Source organism: Trametes versicolor (assembly GCF_000271585.1).
Source record: "Trametes versicolor FP-101664 SS1 unplaced genomic scaffold TRAVEscaffold_6, whole genome shotgun sequence".
Lineage (NCBI taxonomy): Eukaryota > Fungi > Basidiomycota > Agaricomycetes > Polyporales > Polyporaceae > Trametes > Trametes versicolor.
Window position 1 is genome coordinate 1,755,954 of NW_007360326.1, and position 14,813 is coordinate 1,770,766.

The 14,813-nt window shown below is 56.7% G+C and overlaps 5 protein-coding genes across 5 annotated transcripts; 3 read left to right on the forward strand and 2 right to left on the reverse strand.

Annotated features, from left to right (window-relative positions):
- Positions 1 to 1,021: 1,021 nt before the first annotated feature.
- Positions 1,022 to 2,092, reverse strand: TRAVEDRAFT_148998 (uncharacterized protein). The gene is made up of 5 exons (XM_008040670.1): positions 1,998 to 2,092; positions 1,799 to 1,931; positions 1,606 to 1,743; positions 1,411 to 1,550; positions 1,022 to 1,357 (listed from the first exon to the last, which is right to left on the reverse strand). Exons 1-5 carry the CDS (start codon positions 2,027 to 2,029, stop codon positions 1,105 to 1,107), a joined length of 696 nt encoding a protein of 231 aa, XP_008038861.1. The 5' UTR covers positions 2,030 to 2,092; the 3' UTR covers positions 1,022 to 1,104.
- Positions 2,093 to 4,100: 2,008 nt separating this feature from the next.
- TRAVEDRAFT_47836 (uncharacterized protein) lies at positions 4,101 to 8,225 on the forward strand (the record flags this gene model as incomplete). The annotated part of the gene is made up of 9 exons (XM_008040195.1): positions 4,101 to 5,162; positions 5,224 to 5,379; positions 5,572 to 5,763; positions 5,814 to 5,980; positions 6,037 to 6,142; positions 6,203 to 6,703; positions 6,773 to 7,120; positions 7,177 to 7,781; positions 7,853 to 8,225. The coding sequence occupies 9 exons, from the start codon at positions 4,101 to 4,103 to the stop codon at positions 8,223 to 8,225; spliced, it is 3,510 nt and encodes a 1,169-aa protein (XP_008038386.1).
- A 370-nt stretch (positions 8,226 to 8,595) lies between these two features.
- TRAVEDRAFT_149012 (UAA transporter) lies at positions 8,596 to 10,208 on the forward strand. Its single transcript, XM_008040671.1, has 7 exons — positions 8,596 to 8,700; positions 8,759 to 8,805; positions 8,859 to 9,090; positions 9,143 to 9,207; positions 9,268 to 9,483; positions 9,535 to 9,735; positions 9,789 to 10,208. Exons 2-7 carry the CDS (start codon positions 8,761 to 8,763, stop codon positions 10,044 to 10,046), a joined length of 1,017 nt encoding a protein of 338 aa, XP_008038862.1. The 5' UTR covers positions 8,596 to 8,700; positions 8,759 to 8,760; the 3' UTR covers positions 10,047 to 10,208.
- A 319-nt stretch (positions 10,209 to 10,527) lies between these two features.
- Positions 10,528 to 11,378, reverse strand: TRAVEDRAFT_20623 (uncharacterized protein; the record flags this gene model as incomplete). Its single annotated transcript, XM_008039928.1, has 2 exons — positions 10,528 to 11,036; positions 11,156 to 11,378. 2 exons carry the CDS (start codon positions 11,376 to 11,378, stop codon positions 10,528 to 10,530), a joined length of 732 nt encoding a protein of 243 aa, XP_008038119.1.
- A 1,729-nt stretch (positions 11,379 to 13,107) lies between these two features.
- Positions 13,108 to 14,002, forward strand: TRAVEDRAFT_123592 (DUF1640-domain-containing protein; the record flags this gene model as incomplete). Its single annotated transcript, XM_008040672.1, has 4 exons — positions 13,108 to 13,419; positions 13,512 to 13,811; positions 13,867 to 13,897; positions 13,953 to 14,002. The coding sequence occupies 4 exons, from the start codon at positions 13,108 to 13,110 to the stop codon at positions 14,000 to 14,002; spliced, it is 693 nt and encodes a 230-aa protein (XP_008038863.1).
- Positions 14,003 to 14,813: the final 811 nt, after the last annotated feature.

Consider the following 14,813-nt stretch of genomic DNA (forward strand, 5'->3'; position numbering starts at 1 on the left):
TCGATCAGGTCAGATGTGACCGGTTGACCGGTTGACCTGCCCTAGGCTCTGATCACAGAGAGGCGTATTGTCCACTTGACCCAGGTTTTTCTCCTCTACGCGGCCCTGCTTGTCTTCCTCGCCCGTCCTCGCATTCTTCCAGCGGAGGTACCATCTTCGGTAGACGATGTACCACGTCTCGCCGACCTGCATGGGCTTGTCTTGTGCGTGCTTCACGGGCTCGAACTTCTGCGTAGATGTCCACCCTGTGCCTGCGGTAGAGGCGGCAGCCTGACCATGATCCTCTCCTTGTATACCTACATTAAACTATAGCGCCTACGTGGCGTGCCTGGTGGCGGGGTAGCGGACCGAGGGAAAGTGGCTGAGGCTTCCCACCATCTCGCCGACCTGGTGCTCTCACCAGCTCCCACAGCGTCTTCTTGCCGGCACCTGCGCCCCCTTCGGCGTGGCGCATCTCGTCCGTGACCTGTACTTGCCAACCGCGCGCTCAATGTGTCTTGCTCTACGCTTGTTTCATCCGATTCCTGCCTCGCCTACACCTTCGCCAAGCTCGTAACCTCGTTCGAGGATGTCCGCCCGGAAACGGCCTGCAAAGAGAAACGTGCTCGCGCGGGAACTGAACACTAACAGCGCGCCGGAGAGAGCGCCAAGCACGAACATCAGCAAAAACGTATTTCGTAGGCAATAGATTGTAAAGGGCGAAAATGGAATACAATCGAGCCAATGCCATGGCTCATGAGAACGAGATTGTAATGGATTCTCGCATGAAGTCCCTCGATTCCCAGCGCCAGAATGCCTGGCAAACGGACCGGAAGCCCACGGGGAAGTAGCCTACTGACCAAATAGAGGAGCACTATTGCGCGCGGTTTGCGCCTTTGTAATGTATTGGGCGACAAGGGACGCGATTGAGCGGCGCGTAAGCTGCATGAAGCTAGCGGCCATTGCGCCGCTTTCCAACCGGGCAAAGCTGTCGCTGCACTTGGGACCAAACCAATTCGCACGAGATAGAAGTTGCGGGCAGCGCGGGATTCTATTGTGGGCCACAAAATACGGTACATTCGACCCAGGACACACATTTAGATTGTACAGAAAATGAGCAGATACTCAGTTAGCGCCACCTGCGGGGCCCGCAGGGACAATGGAGGACGAGGGGGCGTCGGCGCCGAGTGTAGTGGTGGTCATGAGAGTGTCGGACTGCTGAGACTCGGAGGATGAGGACGTCGAAGCGGCGGTCGCCGAAGGGGGCTCGGAAGCGGCCTGCAACGCGAGCTGCTGCAGGATGAGGTCGGCCTCATCCGGGAGGTCCACTTGCGCGGCGGCATTGGTACGACGCCTAGTCGCATCACCGTAGACGTATCTGGTAAATGAGAGAGGTCAGATGAGTGTCCAGCACAAAGAGGCATGGCGTACGCATTCCATGCTGAGAGCGTCTCAAACGCGAAGTCGTCGTTGGTGAAAACCTTCATGATGCGCTCGTAGAACTCTTCGCCATTAAAAGTGCCGTTGACGGCACCCTCCCACTGCTCGGTCGTAGAGAGGACGAAGCGAACCTAAGTGGGCTGTTAGTGAGGTCGACTATGGGCCAGTAGGGGGATAGAGGCGTACCAAGCATGCAACGTACGCAATGCTCCCGGGGATGACTCGGTCAAGGCGGTAGTTCTTCGAAATTGAGCCTCGCCCAGACCCACAAACACCAGGCGGTTTGAAGGCCGAGCTGGGTCCGGTAAAGATGGCTCGGTATGACTGTGAATTGTTAAGCATGAGGGAGATAGTGGAAGGTGTGAAAGTAGATCCTGACCTTGCTGAGAACGTCCCCTTGGAAGAGCCCTTTGAATTGCCTATCCCGGTCGAAGTCGCTGTCGTCGTATAGGAAGCTAGGAAATTGATTATGGTTGATCACTATGTCGCCTGTCTGTACCTCGTCGCAGAACCTATGGACATTCATCAACCACTGGTTAGTATACCGTAACCTTGGTGTGCGCGAACGAAGCACTTACTCCTGCGGCCCATCATCAAACTCGTTACGCATGGAGCGTGGTACAAGCAAGCGCGCGGTCCAAAGGGAGTCGAACCCGAGGTTGTCCTTTTTGGTCTTCGGGAGGGGTGCAATCGACATCGGCTCCGCGGGCGCACCGTGCACACCAGGGACAATGATGGTGACTGGAGGCACGTAGTCACGAATGTTGTCCCGCAGGGTCTTGAGGTCTGTGGAACGGGCATTTCGTGCATGGTGATCGAGCTAAGGGAGGAGTAGATGAGAGAGAAGACAGAGAGGAGCGAAGGAAAGAAGACGGACGAAGTTTCCCAACATGATTACATCATGGGGGCGTTCATCCAGGATGGCAAGGGCGGGGCGGAGGAAGGGCACAGTGTCGAGGAATTGATTGAAGGCGTCGACGTACATCTTGCGCTTTTCAGGAGCTCTAAGGCACCATAGTTAAGTCAGTCTGCAGACCGCGGATGGCGTAATGGGAGGACTTACAATTCCTTGAATACAGCGCTCCTCGCTTCGGCAGCAGCCTCGTCCCCGGCGGCGCATAGCAGGACTCCAATTGTGACCACTTGCGAGATGTTGATGTATTGTCCGTTGCGGCGAGGAATCAGACGAGCGGCATTCTGCACACAGGCAGCTGGGGTGGTCTTGGAGCTAGTCAAGCAGGCTTAGTGCATACAAATGCTGTAATAACACAGATACGGCACCTGATGTTCCAGCTAGTCCGCGTCTTGGCTTCTCGTATCTCGACCATCATGGTATCGTACATGGCAACGACGACGACGGGTACCATAGTCACGGGTTGATTTGCCGACTGAGGGACACCTAGAGCCTCCAGAGCGGCCGCATTAGAGCCGTTGTGCTGCGTACTACCTACATCGCCAGAGGTACTCGCGCCTCGCATAGTCGAACGATCGCGCCTAGCGAGCGGCTCGTCCTCATGGAACATTGTGCGACCACGCGAGCGTGAGCGACGGTACCTGTCGCGTGAAGTGTCGCGACGGCGCGGACTAGCTGAACGCCCCGAGCGATCGCGATCGTACCGCTCATGGTCTTCAGTGCGCCGGCCGGGCGCGCCACTGTGAGTGCGCCGGTCACGGCTACGCGTACGGCTGCGCATACGCTCATTGGCACTGTCCCGAGCTACTGCAGCGGAGTGGCGTAAGGCTCTGGAAATGAAATTAGCAAATCCGGTTGGAAGAGAATAATCGCCGCAAGAAAACCCCATACTGGTTCAAAGTGGGAAGAGCCATGTAGATAGATCAAGAGGGATTTGAAGGGCGATGAGACTCGGCGGCGTCGTCGATGGGTTGTATGAGAAAATGGCGAGCTGTAGCGAGGGTTTATAACGTGTGAGCCACTGCGCGCTCGTATGCGGGCCAAGCCATGCGGGACAACAAAGAAAGAGAGGGCGCTGTGTCAGCTGTGATGGAATATCTACGCAACGACAAGAACGCTGAGCAAGCAGCAGGAGGATATGAAATTTAAAGAAAGTAAGGAATGTGGACGATGGTCGGGCGCAGGGACCATGATGGACGCGTAGGACAAAGGAGCCGCAAGACGCGTTGACCCAAATATCATGTGATCGTGCTGACGGACCGATGGGCCGGTGCACTCTTTGCAAGCGGCCCCGAGTGGCGCGGAGACCCTCAGCCTGCTCGTCCCCTCTCCCGTTGGGACTACCTGCGTCTCTGGGCCCAATGCGGCTGTACTGGCTTGTTTTCATATACATTCTATGTGTGTGTCTAATGGAAACTTGCCCTGGATGCCGCAAGCCTTTCAAGTCAGTGAATAGACACAAGCCGAAGTGCGCGGCTCTCCTGGACCTGCTCGGATCGGGCCTCAAGCGACGCGTCGAGGATGCCGCGGAAGAGCGTATAGCGAAGACACGCAGGATTGAAGTTGAACGAGCAGCAGAAGCGGAGCGTGCACGGCTTGCAGAGGAGGAACGCGCGCGTGAGGAAGTAAGCTGCTCATACCACTCCTGGAGACCACCCTGACGGTATCCTGCAAACTTCAGGCTCTCCACGAGATGCATCGCCCTGTAGTTATCGAATCCTATAGTCGTGTGGGGAGACAACGGCGTGCTCCCGCTAAACTTAACGACATGGTCCCGTCCTCTCTGGCCGGCCTGCCAGAACACCTCCCAAGACCTCCGCCTCGCCCTCCTACTCCTATACGGCATCGCTCTCCCTCCCCTGTGCATCAAGGCGAGCTAGAAACACCTATTACTTCGCCTAGCCCACCGCCCATTGAGACCAGGCCCAACCGCTTCCGTGTCTTTCGTCGCTATGCCACAGCGCCGAAGCACGATCCGGAGGAGGGTATGCCCCTGGATGCCTTCGCAGACGCGCCCTCACATGCTCGTCCCGCTGAAAACCCGGAGGAGAGCAATCCGCTTCGCCCATTCGGTGCCGATGCTGCAGGGCAGTCAGCCCAACTTTCGAGCACATTCGCGCCGTTCCTTAATGCCTCGGTGTTCCGACTGATGAAGTGGTTCTATTCGGGATCTGTAGTCAAATCTGCATCCGAGCTCGACAAACTGGTCAACGAGGTGCTACTTGCAGACGACTTCGACCGCGACGATCTTCGTGGATTCAGTGCCGCACGTGAGTTCAACCGCGTTGACGAGTACGCATCCACCCGTGCTGCCTTCTCTGCGCTTGATGGCTGGCGTGAAGGAACAGTCAAGATTCACGTACCGAAAGAAAAAGTCAAGCACGATTGCGAGCAAGATGCGCCTGAGCTCGAAGTACGAGGGATCATCTACCGCCCACTGCTTGAGGTCGTCAAAGCAGCTGCTCAGTCTGTCAAGGCGCGGAGCTTCCACTGGATCCCTTTCACGCTACACTGGAACCCCCCTTCCCCATCACCCAATTCCTTTCCACCTGCGCCGCCCTCTTCGGAACGTCTCTATTCCAATATCTACGACTCGGACGCCATGCGTGCAGCCGATGCAGAGATCCGAGCTGCGCCTCGTCAACCTGGTGATGCGGACAACATCGAGTACAGTATCAGCCCGCTCATGATGTGGTCAGACTCGACCCACCTCACAAACTTTGGCACTGCGTCTCTTTGGCCCATCTACATGTTCTTTGGCTGGCTATCGAAATACGCACGCGGCAAACCGAGCACCTTTGCCGCACATCACTTGGCATACATCCCCTCAGTGCGAGAATTGTTCTATTCTACGTGTTGTCTGCCTCACTAATCTTTCACTCTTTTGACAGCTTCCCAACACTGTACAGGCTTGGTATCAGACTACATATGGCGAGCCTGCGACTGCCGCCGTTCTGCGCTTCTGCAAGCGCGAGCTCATGCAGAAAATCTGGCTGCTCTTACTGGACGACGACTTTATGCACGCGTACAAGCACGGCATTCTTCTTGTATGCGGCGACGGGATCCTGCGACGGATATTTCCACGCATATTCACATACTCTGCAGACTATCCTGAGAAGCAAGTACTTACCCCAAGTGCTCACTGTTGCCCTCTCTGACCGCTTATCATAATCATTAGATGCCTTATTGCCTGTATACGATACCTTGCCCGGTGTCCTTGTCCTGACTGCCACGTACAGAAATCCGACATCTTCAAGATGGGCCTCAAGCAGGACATGACCAATCGGGAGAAGAGCCCTCGCAAAGACACCGGACCTCTTCGTTCAATGATCGCCACGGTCAGGCGATGGATATTCCAAGACGGGATACCCCCAGAAGGCTCGCGTATTGACAGCAGCACCATCAATGCGACATCGACAACGTCCACTCGGGTACGTTGCTTGCATCCTGGCTGTCGCCGAGACATGCTCACATTTTGCAGAGTGCATTCTCAATTCGCCTGGCAGAGTTCGGCTTCGATGTGTACCGGATGCTCGTGCCCGATCTCATGCACGAGTTCGAGCTCGGCGTTTGGAAGTCTACGTTCACGCATCTGGTGCGCATTCTGATCGCCGCAGGTGGCTCCTGCGTGCAGGACCTAGACGAACGGTATGATTCTCATCATCTGCGACTTTTTGACTCCTGCTTAACGCTGTGCATCACAGCTTTGCTGAGGTTCCAACGTTCGGGCGCGACACTATTCGCAGGTTTGGCGCCAACGTGTCCGCTCTTAAGAAGCTTGCTGCGCGAGACTTTGAGGACTTCCTTCAGGTATTGGAAGTGTGTATCATATGTTGCCTCCCATGCTGATCGTGTTATTCGGTATGCTAGTGCGCCATACCAGTTTTTGAAGGACTCCTCACCGCACGGCACAACCGCCGCGTCCTGGACATGCTTTTCGAACTCGCCACCTGGCACGCTCTTGCCAAGCTACGACTACATTCCGAAACGACGCTCAGTGTATTCGAGCGAGCAACACGGACGCTCGGGGATGCCATGCGCGAGTTTCTTCGAAAGGTCTGCCCGGACTACATTACAAAGGAGTTGCCCAAGGAAACTGCTTCGCGCCAGCGTCGCAAGGCCGCCCGTGCCGCGAAGGCCTCACCTAGGAAACCACCACCACCTGTCGCAGGGGAGACGCCTACTTCGGCTCCTCGATCACGCGCCGACGAGGCTGCTGCACCATCGGTACACGCTCACTCCAAAAGTGCACCAAAACTGACGTCCAAGGGAAAACGATTCGACCTCAACACATACAAATTTCACCGTCTTGGCGACTATCCCCGCTCCATTCGATCTATGGGGACCACTGACGGCTGGACGACGCAGACGGTGAGTGCTTCGTGCTAATTCAAAGCAGCTACCCTTCTCTATTGGCTCTAAACATTCGTGCTTTGGCAGTGCGAACTCGAGCATCGCCGCGTCAAGCGTTTCTATGTCAGGACAAATAAGAATGCCAACTTCGTCGGTCAGATTGCGCGGCATCAGCGGCGCGAAGCAGTCGTCAACAACGTCGCAGAAAAGGCCCCAAAAGTCACCAAGATATCTGTACGTCGCCGGCACGGTCGCCGCATTGCATCACAACCTCGCCAGCGAGCTTCCGGACAACGCCTCCACGTCCCAGCGACAGCGCGAGAGCCGCTTGCACCTACATCGCCCAAGGACCACGTACACATCTCTGAGGACCAACGTATTGCTGTGAATATACTGCAGTTCGTTGACGAGAATCGCGAGGATCCAGCATGCAAGGTAATGTGCTATAAGCAGCCTTCATGTGCAGCCCACAAACTGATGCGCTGTCTTAGAACTTCATCTGGAAACTCAAGTCACATCTGCTCGACCGCCTCACCGGGAAGGAAGTCGTCGAGCCCTCACGCAGCGAGGTGGCGTCGGTCCGCATTCGCTCGGACCGCATGTACATCCACAAGATCGTGCGCATCAATTATACGACATACGACATGCGCCGCGCACAAGACGCCGTGAACCCTCGCACACATTCGGACATCATGATGCTGGCACCAGACTCAGAAGACTCGGGGCACCCTTACCTCTACGCCCGCGTCTTGGGTATTTTTCACGTCAACGCGTACATCGCCCCGGCTTGTTACGGCACCGACTCGCACTGGGCTCAAGACCCCGAACCTCAACTCGTACAAGTCCTCTGGGTCCGGTGGTTCGAGCTCGACAACAGCGCGCCTGGAGGATTTCTAACTAGACGACCCTACCGTGTTCGTTTCGTTGACGCAAATGATGGCGCGTTCGATTTCATCTCGCCCGACCGGGTTCTGCGCGGCGTCCATCTTATCCCGGCTTTCGCTCACGGCCGGTCCGACGCTACCCTCCGCGGCCCCAGCCTCGTCCGACCGGAGGACGATGACGACGACGACTGGAACTTTCACTATGTGGGCATGTAAGCTGTTGTACTGTTCTCGCGATCGACTTGTATACATCTAACTAGTAATATTCGCACTCGGCCTCTAGGTGGTCCGATCGAGATCTTTTCATGCGGTTTCTAGGCGGCGGTGTCGGCCACCAGCATGCGCGGTGTTCGCGCGTCGAGGAGCTGCCGTCGCTGATAGATGCAGACGACGACGTCGATATGACTGAGGACGTCGCCACCGCCGCCGCCGCAGAGGCTCCCGCAACTGCCCAAGAGGACGCCCCTCAAGAATTGGCCGAGAACGTACCCGAGGAGGACGAGGAGGACGACGATGACGAAGAGTTGGATTTCGGTTATGTCTCGGATTCTTCGGAGGACGAGCATACGGCGGGGCTTGCAGAAGGCGATGGCGAATGGGAGGACGACCCCGATGAGGGCGACATCGCTGCGCTCGAGGGTTACGCCGAGTTGTAAGGGTTCTCAGATATTGTACACGTGTAGTACTGCGACAACCTTAGCCGAGCTCAAGCTACCGCGCATCCCGTCGGGCCTTCGACAGCGACACTGTGCTGTAAATACCTATGCGTATCTCTGTACCATATTCTCTACCTTGGGTGCCTTTTCCATGTCCCACTTCTGAGTATCCTGCGAATGCCAATACGTTGCAATCGTCAGTTTTATTCTGGTCGTGCCAAATGAGCCGCGCACATTTCACGACATCGGGAGGCCTTGCATTCCCTTGCCTGGCGGGCGCCTCTCGCGGAATGGCGCCAATCCTTGGCCCAAGAAATGACTTTTTGCTGATGAATGGGACATCCGACCTGACAAAGGGGAAAGCGAAAGGCAAGGACGTTCGCGCGCAGGGTCAAACGGCGGTCTCGAAAGCAGTCGCGTTTTCGCTCGTGGACTACACCCTTGTACTTAGCCTCGTCTTTGGCGGATGTTGCGCGTCAGTGAGCTCGATTTTCTGCTGGTGCAACGTGTCTACTTACACATCGATTCTATAGCAATGTCTGGTCCTATGAACAGCTGCTCAAGATGGACGCACGCATCGGTGAGCAAGGCACTTAGCATTTGCCATACGGCGCGGAATGCTGATGTGTGCAGGGCACAGGAACGACCCTCACGTTCTCCCAAATGCTGTTCATTACCGTTCAGTCATTGCCAACTTTTTTGACACTTCCGAAGGGGAGCGTCATCCCTAGGCTGCGACCGCGCCAGGTTCCCCTCCGGGATTGGGCTGTACAAGTGCTCGTCTTGGCCTCGGGATCGCTGCTCAATAACTGGGTGTTTGCATACTCTGTCCCGCTGACGGTGCAAATCGTATTCCGCTCCGCCGGTGAGTAGCAGCCGGTGCTTCCGCAGATCCAGGAGCTGAACCGCGCTCTCAGGTCTCGCGGTGTCTATGCTGCTCGGTCACTTCGTGCTCAAGAAGCGCTACTCGTGGGCCCAAATGGTATATCAAGCATACATCTTTTGTCATTATTCCGCGCATATACTGACCGCCGCTTGATAGGCTGCGGTTGCGTTCGTCTCGGCAGGTGTCGTATTAGCGACATTGTCCCGTCCGTCCACACCCAAGACTGCCGGAAACCCGACAGACGTCGGGCGATACACCATTGGAGTCGCCATGCTCACCGTCTCCCTCATGCTCACTGGCGTCCTCGGTGTGCTACAAGAGCGTACGTACACGAAGTACGGCCCGCACTGGAAGGAGGGCGTTTTCTACACGGTACTTAATTGTCTTCATTCCTCTTGCATCCTAGCTCATAGCATGGAACAGCACTGCCTGTCCCTTCCGATCTTCCTGTTCTTCATTCCGGACCTCAAGCGCGGATTCGGCGGGCTTGCGGATCCCTCGACACTCTCTGTGCAGTCGCTTGAACGGTTCGGCGCGTTCTCCGGCGCGGTCCCGTACGCGATCCTCGGCGCGAACATGCTCACGCAGCTCGCGTGCGTCTCTGGGGTCAACCAACTCACCTCCGTAAGTCCCCCTCCCTCATATATGCGTTCCTACACGTTCACACGCACACACAGCACGTCTCCTCGGTGTCGACGAACCTGGTGCTGACGACGCGCAAGGCGCTCAGCCTGTGCTTCAGCGTGTGGTGGTTCGGGAACGGCTGGAACGCGCAGCTCGGCGCAGGCGCAGGCATGGTCTTCCTCGGCTCGCTCCTCTACACGCTCGCGAGCTCCCGCGGCTCGGGCGTGAGCTCGGAACCGCCCGCTGCGAAGGCGACGCCGCACACGCAGCCGTCGGGGCCGGTGAAACGCAGGAAGGCGAAGGCGGAGTAGGGGTATGCGTGTATGCGCCTGCGCTATGAATACTGATGTAGACTGGGGTATTATGGGCATCTTCGCTGCAGTCGGAGATTCGGGGGCGTGCGTCTGCACGTGTGTATACCGTATGGAGGTAGATTAACCTGCAACGAAGTACTGCGCTTGTCGTCCTACCTGTAGGGCTGTAGACGAAGGGTTTCGGATGAGTGCACAGGTGTGAGGTATATTGGGGTGCGCAGTTACTATACAGACATACGAGTTGTGGATCGCAAGTGCAGAGACGGGAACAGGAATATCACAGCGACCCACTAGCGAATGAGAACAGAAGTCAGGCCAGCTCTCGACCAATAAATAGTTATTGATACCTGGATGACGACGTGATGAGAGTAGAAGTGCACTCGCATGGTAAGTAAAAAGAAGAAACTCAGCTGCGCGAATCACATATAGGACTACACCTACTTTCGATGAGGACCCCCCTGAGGACCGTCACTTACGTCTACGCTCTGAACCTGTAGCGCATAAGCCGCATGGGGTTCAAGTCGGCGAAATACTTTCCAGCCCGCTGGCCCAGCTGTGAGATGCCGTTAACCGCAGCCGCGACTGCTCCGACGAAGATGCCCGACACCGGCGCGACGACGGACTCGACGTCACAGTAGGTCCTCTCCCCGACGAGGTGCAGTACCTGGCACGTTCCCGTGACTGCCATGATGAGGGTCCCAGACAGCGCCACGTAGATGCGCGCAACCGCACGGTACCGGTGCAACCGCGACACCCCATAGGTTCCCGCCACGACGGAATCTAGCACCATGTGGTAGACCCCCGCGATGACGAGGTACGATGCCTCGTAGATGCCTGTAACTGCTCCGGTGATTTGCTCCGGAACGGGTAGCGCGGCGTGGACGGACGCGAGGCTTGGGTGCAGGGCCCCATCGTATGTTCGCTCCGAGGTGAAGTATGGTGCGGCGGCGGTTGCCCCCTTGACGATGCGCCAAACCCAGTAACCTCCTGCGGCCGTTTGGGGGAGGACGTCAGGGAGCCGCGCGAAGATAGATGTCGTGTTGTGCGATGTCCCGTGGACTCCCGCCGCGGCGGAGTTTAACATTAATTTTGTATGACCCCGACACGACAATATGCCAACCCCCGCAGATCCCCGACGTCGAGGGTTGCCGCATTGGGTCCCGCCACGATGAGGTAGCCCGTCGCGCAGGTTATCGCAACGACCCCCAGGATCAGCTTCCAGTTGCGCGTGTATCCTTCTCCGTCGATCTCAGGCTGTTGAGCCGGCCGGCGCGTCTCCTCTTTCGCGCGGACTCCTCCAGCACCGTTTGGATCGCCGGGAGGACCCATGCTTCGTCGGCCTGGATGCGCTGCATCTCCCGGGGCGTGAATCCCTCCAGTAACGCCCGGATTGCCCGCGGCACTCGGTACTCCTCGTCGCTGTCCCCAATGCTTGGGAATCGAAGGTCGTCATCATCCGTCAAGGGTGTTTCGGACGAGTCGTCGTCTTCGGAGTACGAGGACTCTAGTGCAAGTGATGAATCCTCGGATTCGGCAACTTGGTAACTTGAAGGGCCCTGATGACCACCACCGCGGTGAGCTGTAGAAGGCGAGTGAGAAAGAGACCAATAGACTCAGGTCGAGGGGGTGGTTCCGGATGCCGCCGTTCATTTTTGTTCAACGTGTGCGACGTAGGTTGTTTGAGCCCAGGGGAGCAAGCCTCGTCTATCAAGGACGCTGGGGGAGTTGCTTGGTGTGCTCTGACTATAAGACCGCGCGGCCTAAGGTTGGTTCGGGGAGCCATGCCTAGAGGGCGCGTCGCTGCGCAGCGGGACGGAAACGCCGTTTCAGGACGCAGTCGATTGGACGCTAAGTTTCATGGAACGCGACGAAGGCTCTGGATTGACTTCGAGAAGCTGGGCTGAGAAAATCGGCAGCTACATGCGACCGTCCGACGACCACCGGATGAGAGGCGGAAGGCCCCGGATCTGCCAACCTGAGCAAGCTGGTAAACAAAATGTGCTTGGTGTGAGCACATCGATAAATGTCGGTCGGACGCATGCAGCCCTGTACAGGTTGCAGAAAGGCCTGAATATCGCATTTGTCAGTATGATGGAAGGATGCGGGCGATGAAGACGTACAGCTGGTCCATTTCCGTTGAAACAGCTAAGTACCGCAGCGTGCCACCCCGGGCCCTTCGACCGGTATTACCGCAGTGTCCCATTAGTTCGAGCAGCCCAGCTATCGCAGCGTCCCTTCTGTCGTTGCAGCTCGTCTGGGGCATGCATTAATGTATGTGTGCTGCTCAATGGGGGCAATGGGCCGCGAAGTCACGCCGCACGCAGTATGGAGTAGGACGCGCCGCCGAGGGTGCGCTTTACGGCGGGCACGACTATCATGAAGCTATGGTGTGCAACTTTATGCCTGGCAGTTGACTTCCCAGGAACGCCTCAACTTACCTCAACTGTCGATGGCAGAAAGAGGGCGAGACAGTCAAGTCGGTAAACTCACGTTGCGGCCCCGGAGAGGTGAACGCTGTCAGGCTCCAGCGTCTTGCAGCGTGTAGCCGTTCAGTTGCAAGAAGCTTAATCTAAAGCGCCGACAAGACTTTCAAGGAGCGTCGACGCGAATGCGTGAAGTACAAAGTGGTGAGCATTTTCACGATAATGTGGGCGTATGTGTATGTCCAGTGTATGTAGTATGTACACGCATCCTACTTTCGCAAGTGGGTGGTGTTTAAGCGCCCATGATCCACGAACATCTTTCAAAGATATTTGGCTCGCCAAGTTTCCACACACTTTGGCCAGCGACATCTGATACATATTTTTATTAATGGCGGCGACTTCACCAAGAACTGGTGGCATGAGCAAAGCGTGTATGTACATTTAGTATACCATTATGAATACGAGCGCTTAGGGTACTCCGGGACGAGACGCGAGCGCTCGCCCCTCTAGTATCCTCATACCATAACCTCAGACTCTCGCTAGACCTCCTGCTCATCTCGACAATTATCGACTGCGCCCTATAGACCCTCTGCTGCTAGTTAACTCATTGCTACTGTATACCCTGCTGCTCTACTATGTTTCGCTCTTTAGTCTCCTTATCCACGTTCCCTGCTCTTGCGCCCATACCCGGGTCATCGCGCCTCCCTGCCTCTGTCGCACGAGTCATCTCGAACCCCCTCCCTCTCGCGCGCCGTCGCCGACGCTTCCATGCCTCGGCGAACCGCTCAGACTTCCACTTCGACACGCACCACTTCGTTCAGCGGCTCGAGCGCGAAGGACTCAACCGCGCGCAAGCGGAGGGTATCATGACCGCGATGGCCGAGGTCATCGACGAGAGCATCCGGAACATGACGAGCAACATGGTCACGAAAGCGGACCAAGAGAAGGTCTGCCCGCCGTCCTCTGCGCAACGTGCACCCCAAACTCACCCGAGGCTCCCTCGCGTCTCCCTCGCGACCCGACGCGCCGCCGCGAATAGCACCACTACACGCAGCAGGTCGACTTCGCGCAGCTCAAGTCGGAGCTGCAGCTGATGGAGAAGAACGAGCTCGCGATGATCAAGGCGGAGAACGACCGGCTCGTGAACGACATCGAGAAGCTGCGGCAGCGCCTGCGCGAGGAGGTCACGCGCACGCAGGCGGGCGTGCGCCTCGACCTCAACCTCGAGAAGGGCCGCATGCGCGACGAGAGCAGCAAGCAGGAGCTCAAGATCAAGGAGGTCGACACGCGCATCGAGCAGGAAATCGCCGCGCTGCGCACGTCGATCCAGGTCTCCAAGGTGCGTCCCGCAGGCACCCGCGTGCCGCGGATGCTAAGACCGTGGCTCGTGTTAGGCGACGACGCTGCAGTACCTCGTCGGTTTTGGTGGGTGGAACACCGTTGTTGTGTGGGCGCGTCTGACCGTGTATAATCCCGATAGTCACCGGTTGCTCGGCGTTGCTTATGGCGTATATGCGCTTCCGGGTTTAGCGAACGTACGCATAGACCCGAAGTATGTGCCTGCTTCCAAGTGCGACGCCGTATACGGATGGGCAGGTACCTCCGTACGAGGACAACAGTACAATCTTTATATCTTGATGGACAAGCGGATTACCAGAAGGCGTCTCAACGTCATAATACCTGTGAGCACCGAGTTCTGGATATCCTGGTATTCGGGTGTTGATATGTTGTCATCTAGATCTATGTATTCATACCTGTATCCCTATGTCCATATACACTCTACTATCACTCGAGAGCCAGACGCGGCATGGCACGGTCAGGCGGATCCGTAGGCGGCTCTGCCAAGCCGACCCCCGAGCCACAAATACACGTGGAATGGTAGACACGCTGTTGACCTCGCCCAGCTGCGGCGGCGGCGCCTGCAGCTCGGGGGGTTCTGCATGTAAGTATTGGGATTTTTGCAGAACCCCGAGATCTCCCTCCCCGCATCGCTTCTGGTGACCAAATTTTGAATACTATCACTCAGCCGGTTCTGCAACACTTTTCACGCCGATTGCGATATCTCCGGCCCAATTGCTCTGGTATAGCTGATACTTCGTGAGACCGTTGAATATGTATTGCACCACATCGGGGCCAAATTCTGTGATGGTACAGTCAGTATTGGGTGAGAGACAACGATTCCGAGTTTTCAGCCACCGATTTCCGTACGTTGCAGGCGGTTTTGCAAAGTGTTGCAAAACCTCCGTATATCTTTCCTGTCTTCCCCAAATTTCAATCGGCCTTACAGGATACTTAATACATGTTCCAAGAGTACGTCTATGTGTTTTATCCAGGCATTCAG

Coding starts and splice junctions, on each gene's coding strand:
- TRAVEDRAFT_148998 (XM_008040670.1), bottom strand. CDS start 2,029: ATGCGTAACGAGTTTGATGATGGGCCGCAGGA. Junction 1,744..1,798: donor AAGGGGACGTTCTCAGCAAG/GTCAGGATCTAC, acceptor AACAATTCACAG/TCATACCGAGCCATCTTTAC. Junction 1,551..1,605: donor TTGCGTACGTTGCATGCTTG/GTACGCCTCTAT, acceptor CAGCCCACTTAG/GTTCGCTTCGTCCTCTCTAC.
- TRAVEDRAFT_149012 (XM_008040671.1), top strand. CDS start 8,761: ATGTCTGGTCCTATGAACAGCTGCTCAAGATGGACGCACGCATCG. Junction 8,806..8,858: donor CAAGATGGACGCACGCATCG/GTGAGCAAGGCA, acceptor TGATGTGTGCAG/GGCACAGGAACGACCCTCAC. Junction 9,091..9,142: donor AATCGTATTCCGCTCCGCCG/GTGAGTAGCAGC, acceptor CCGCGCTCTCAG/GTCTCGCGGTGTCTATGCTG.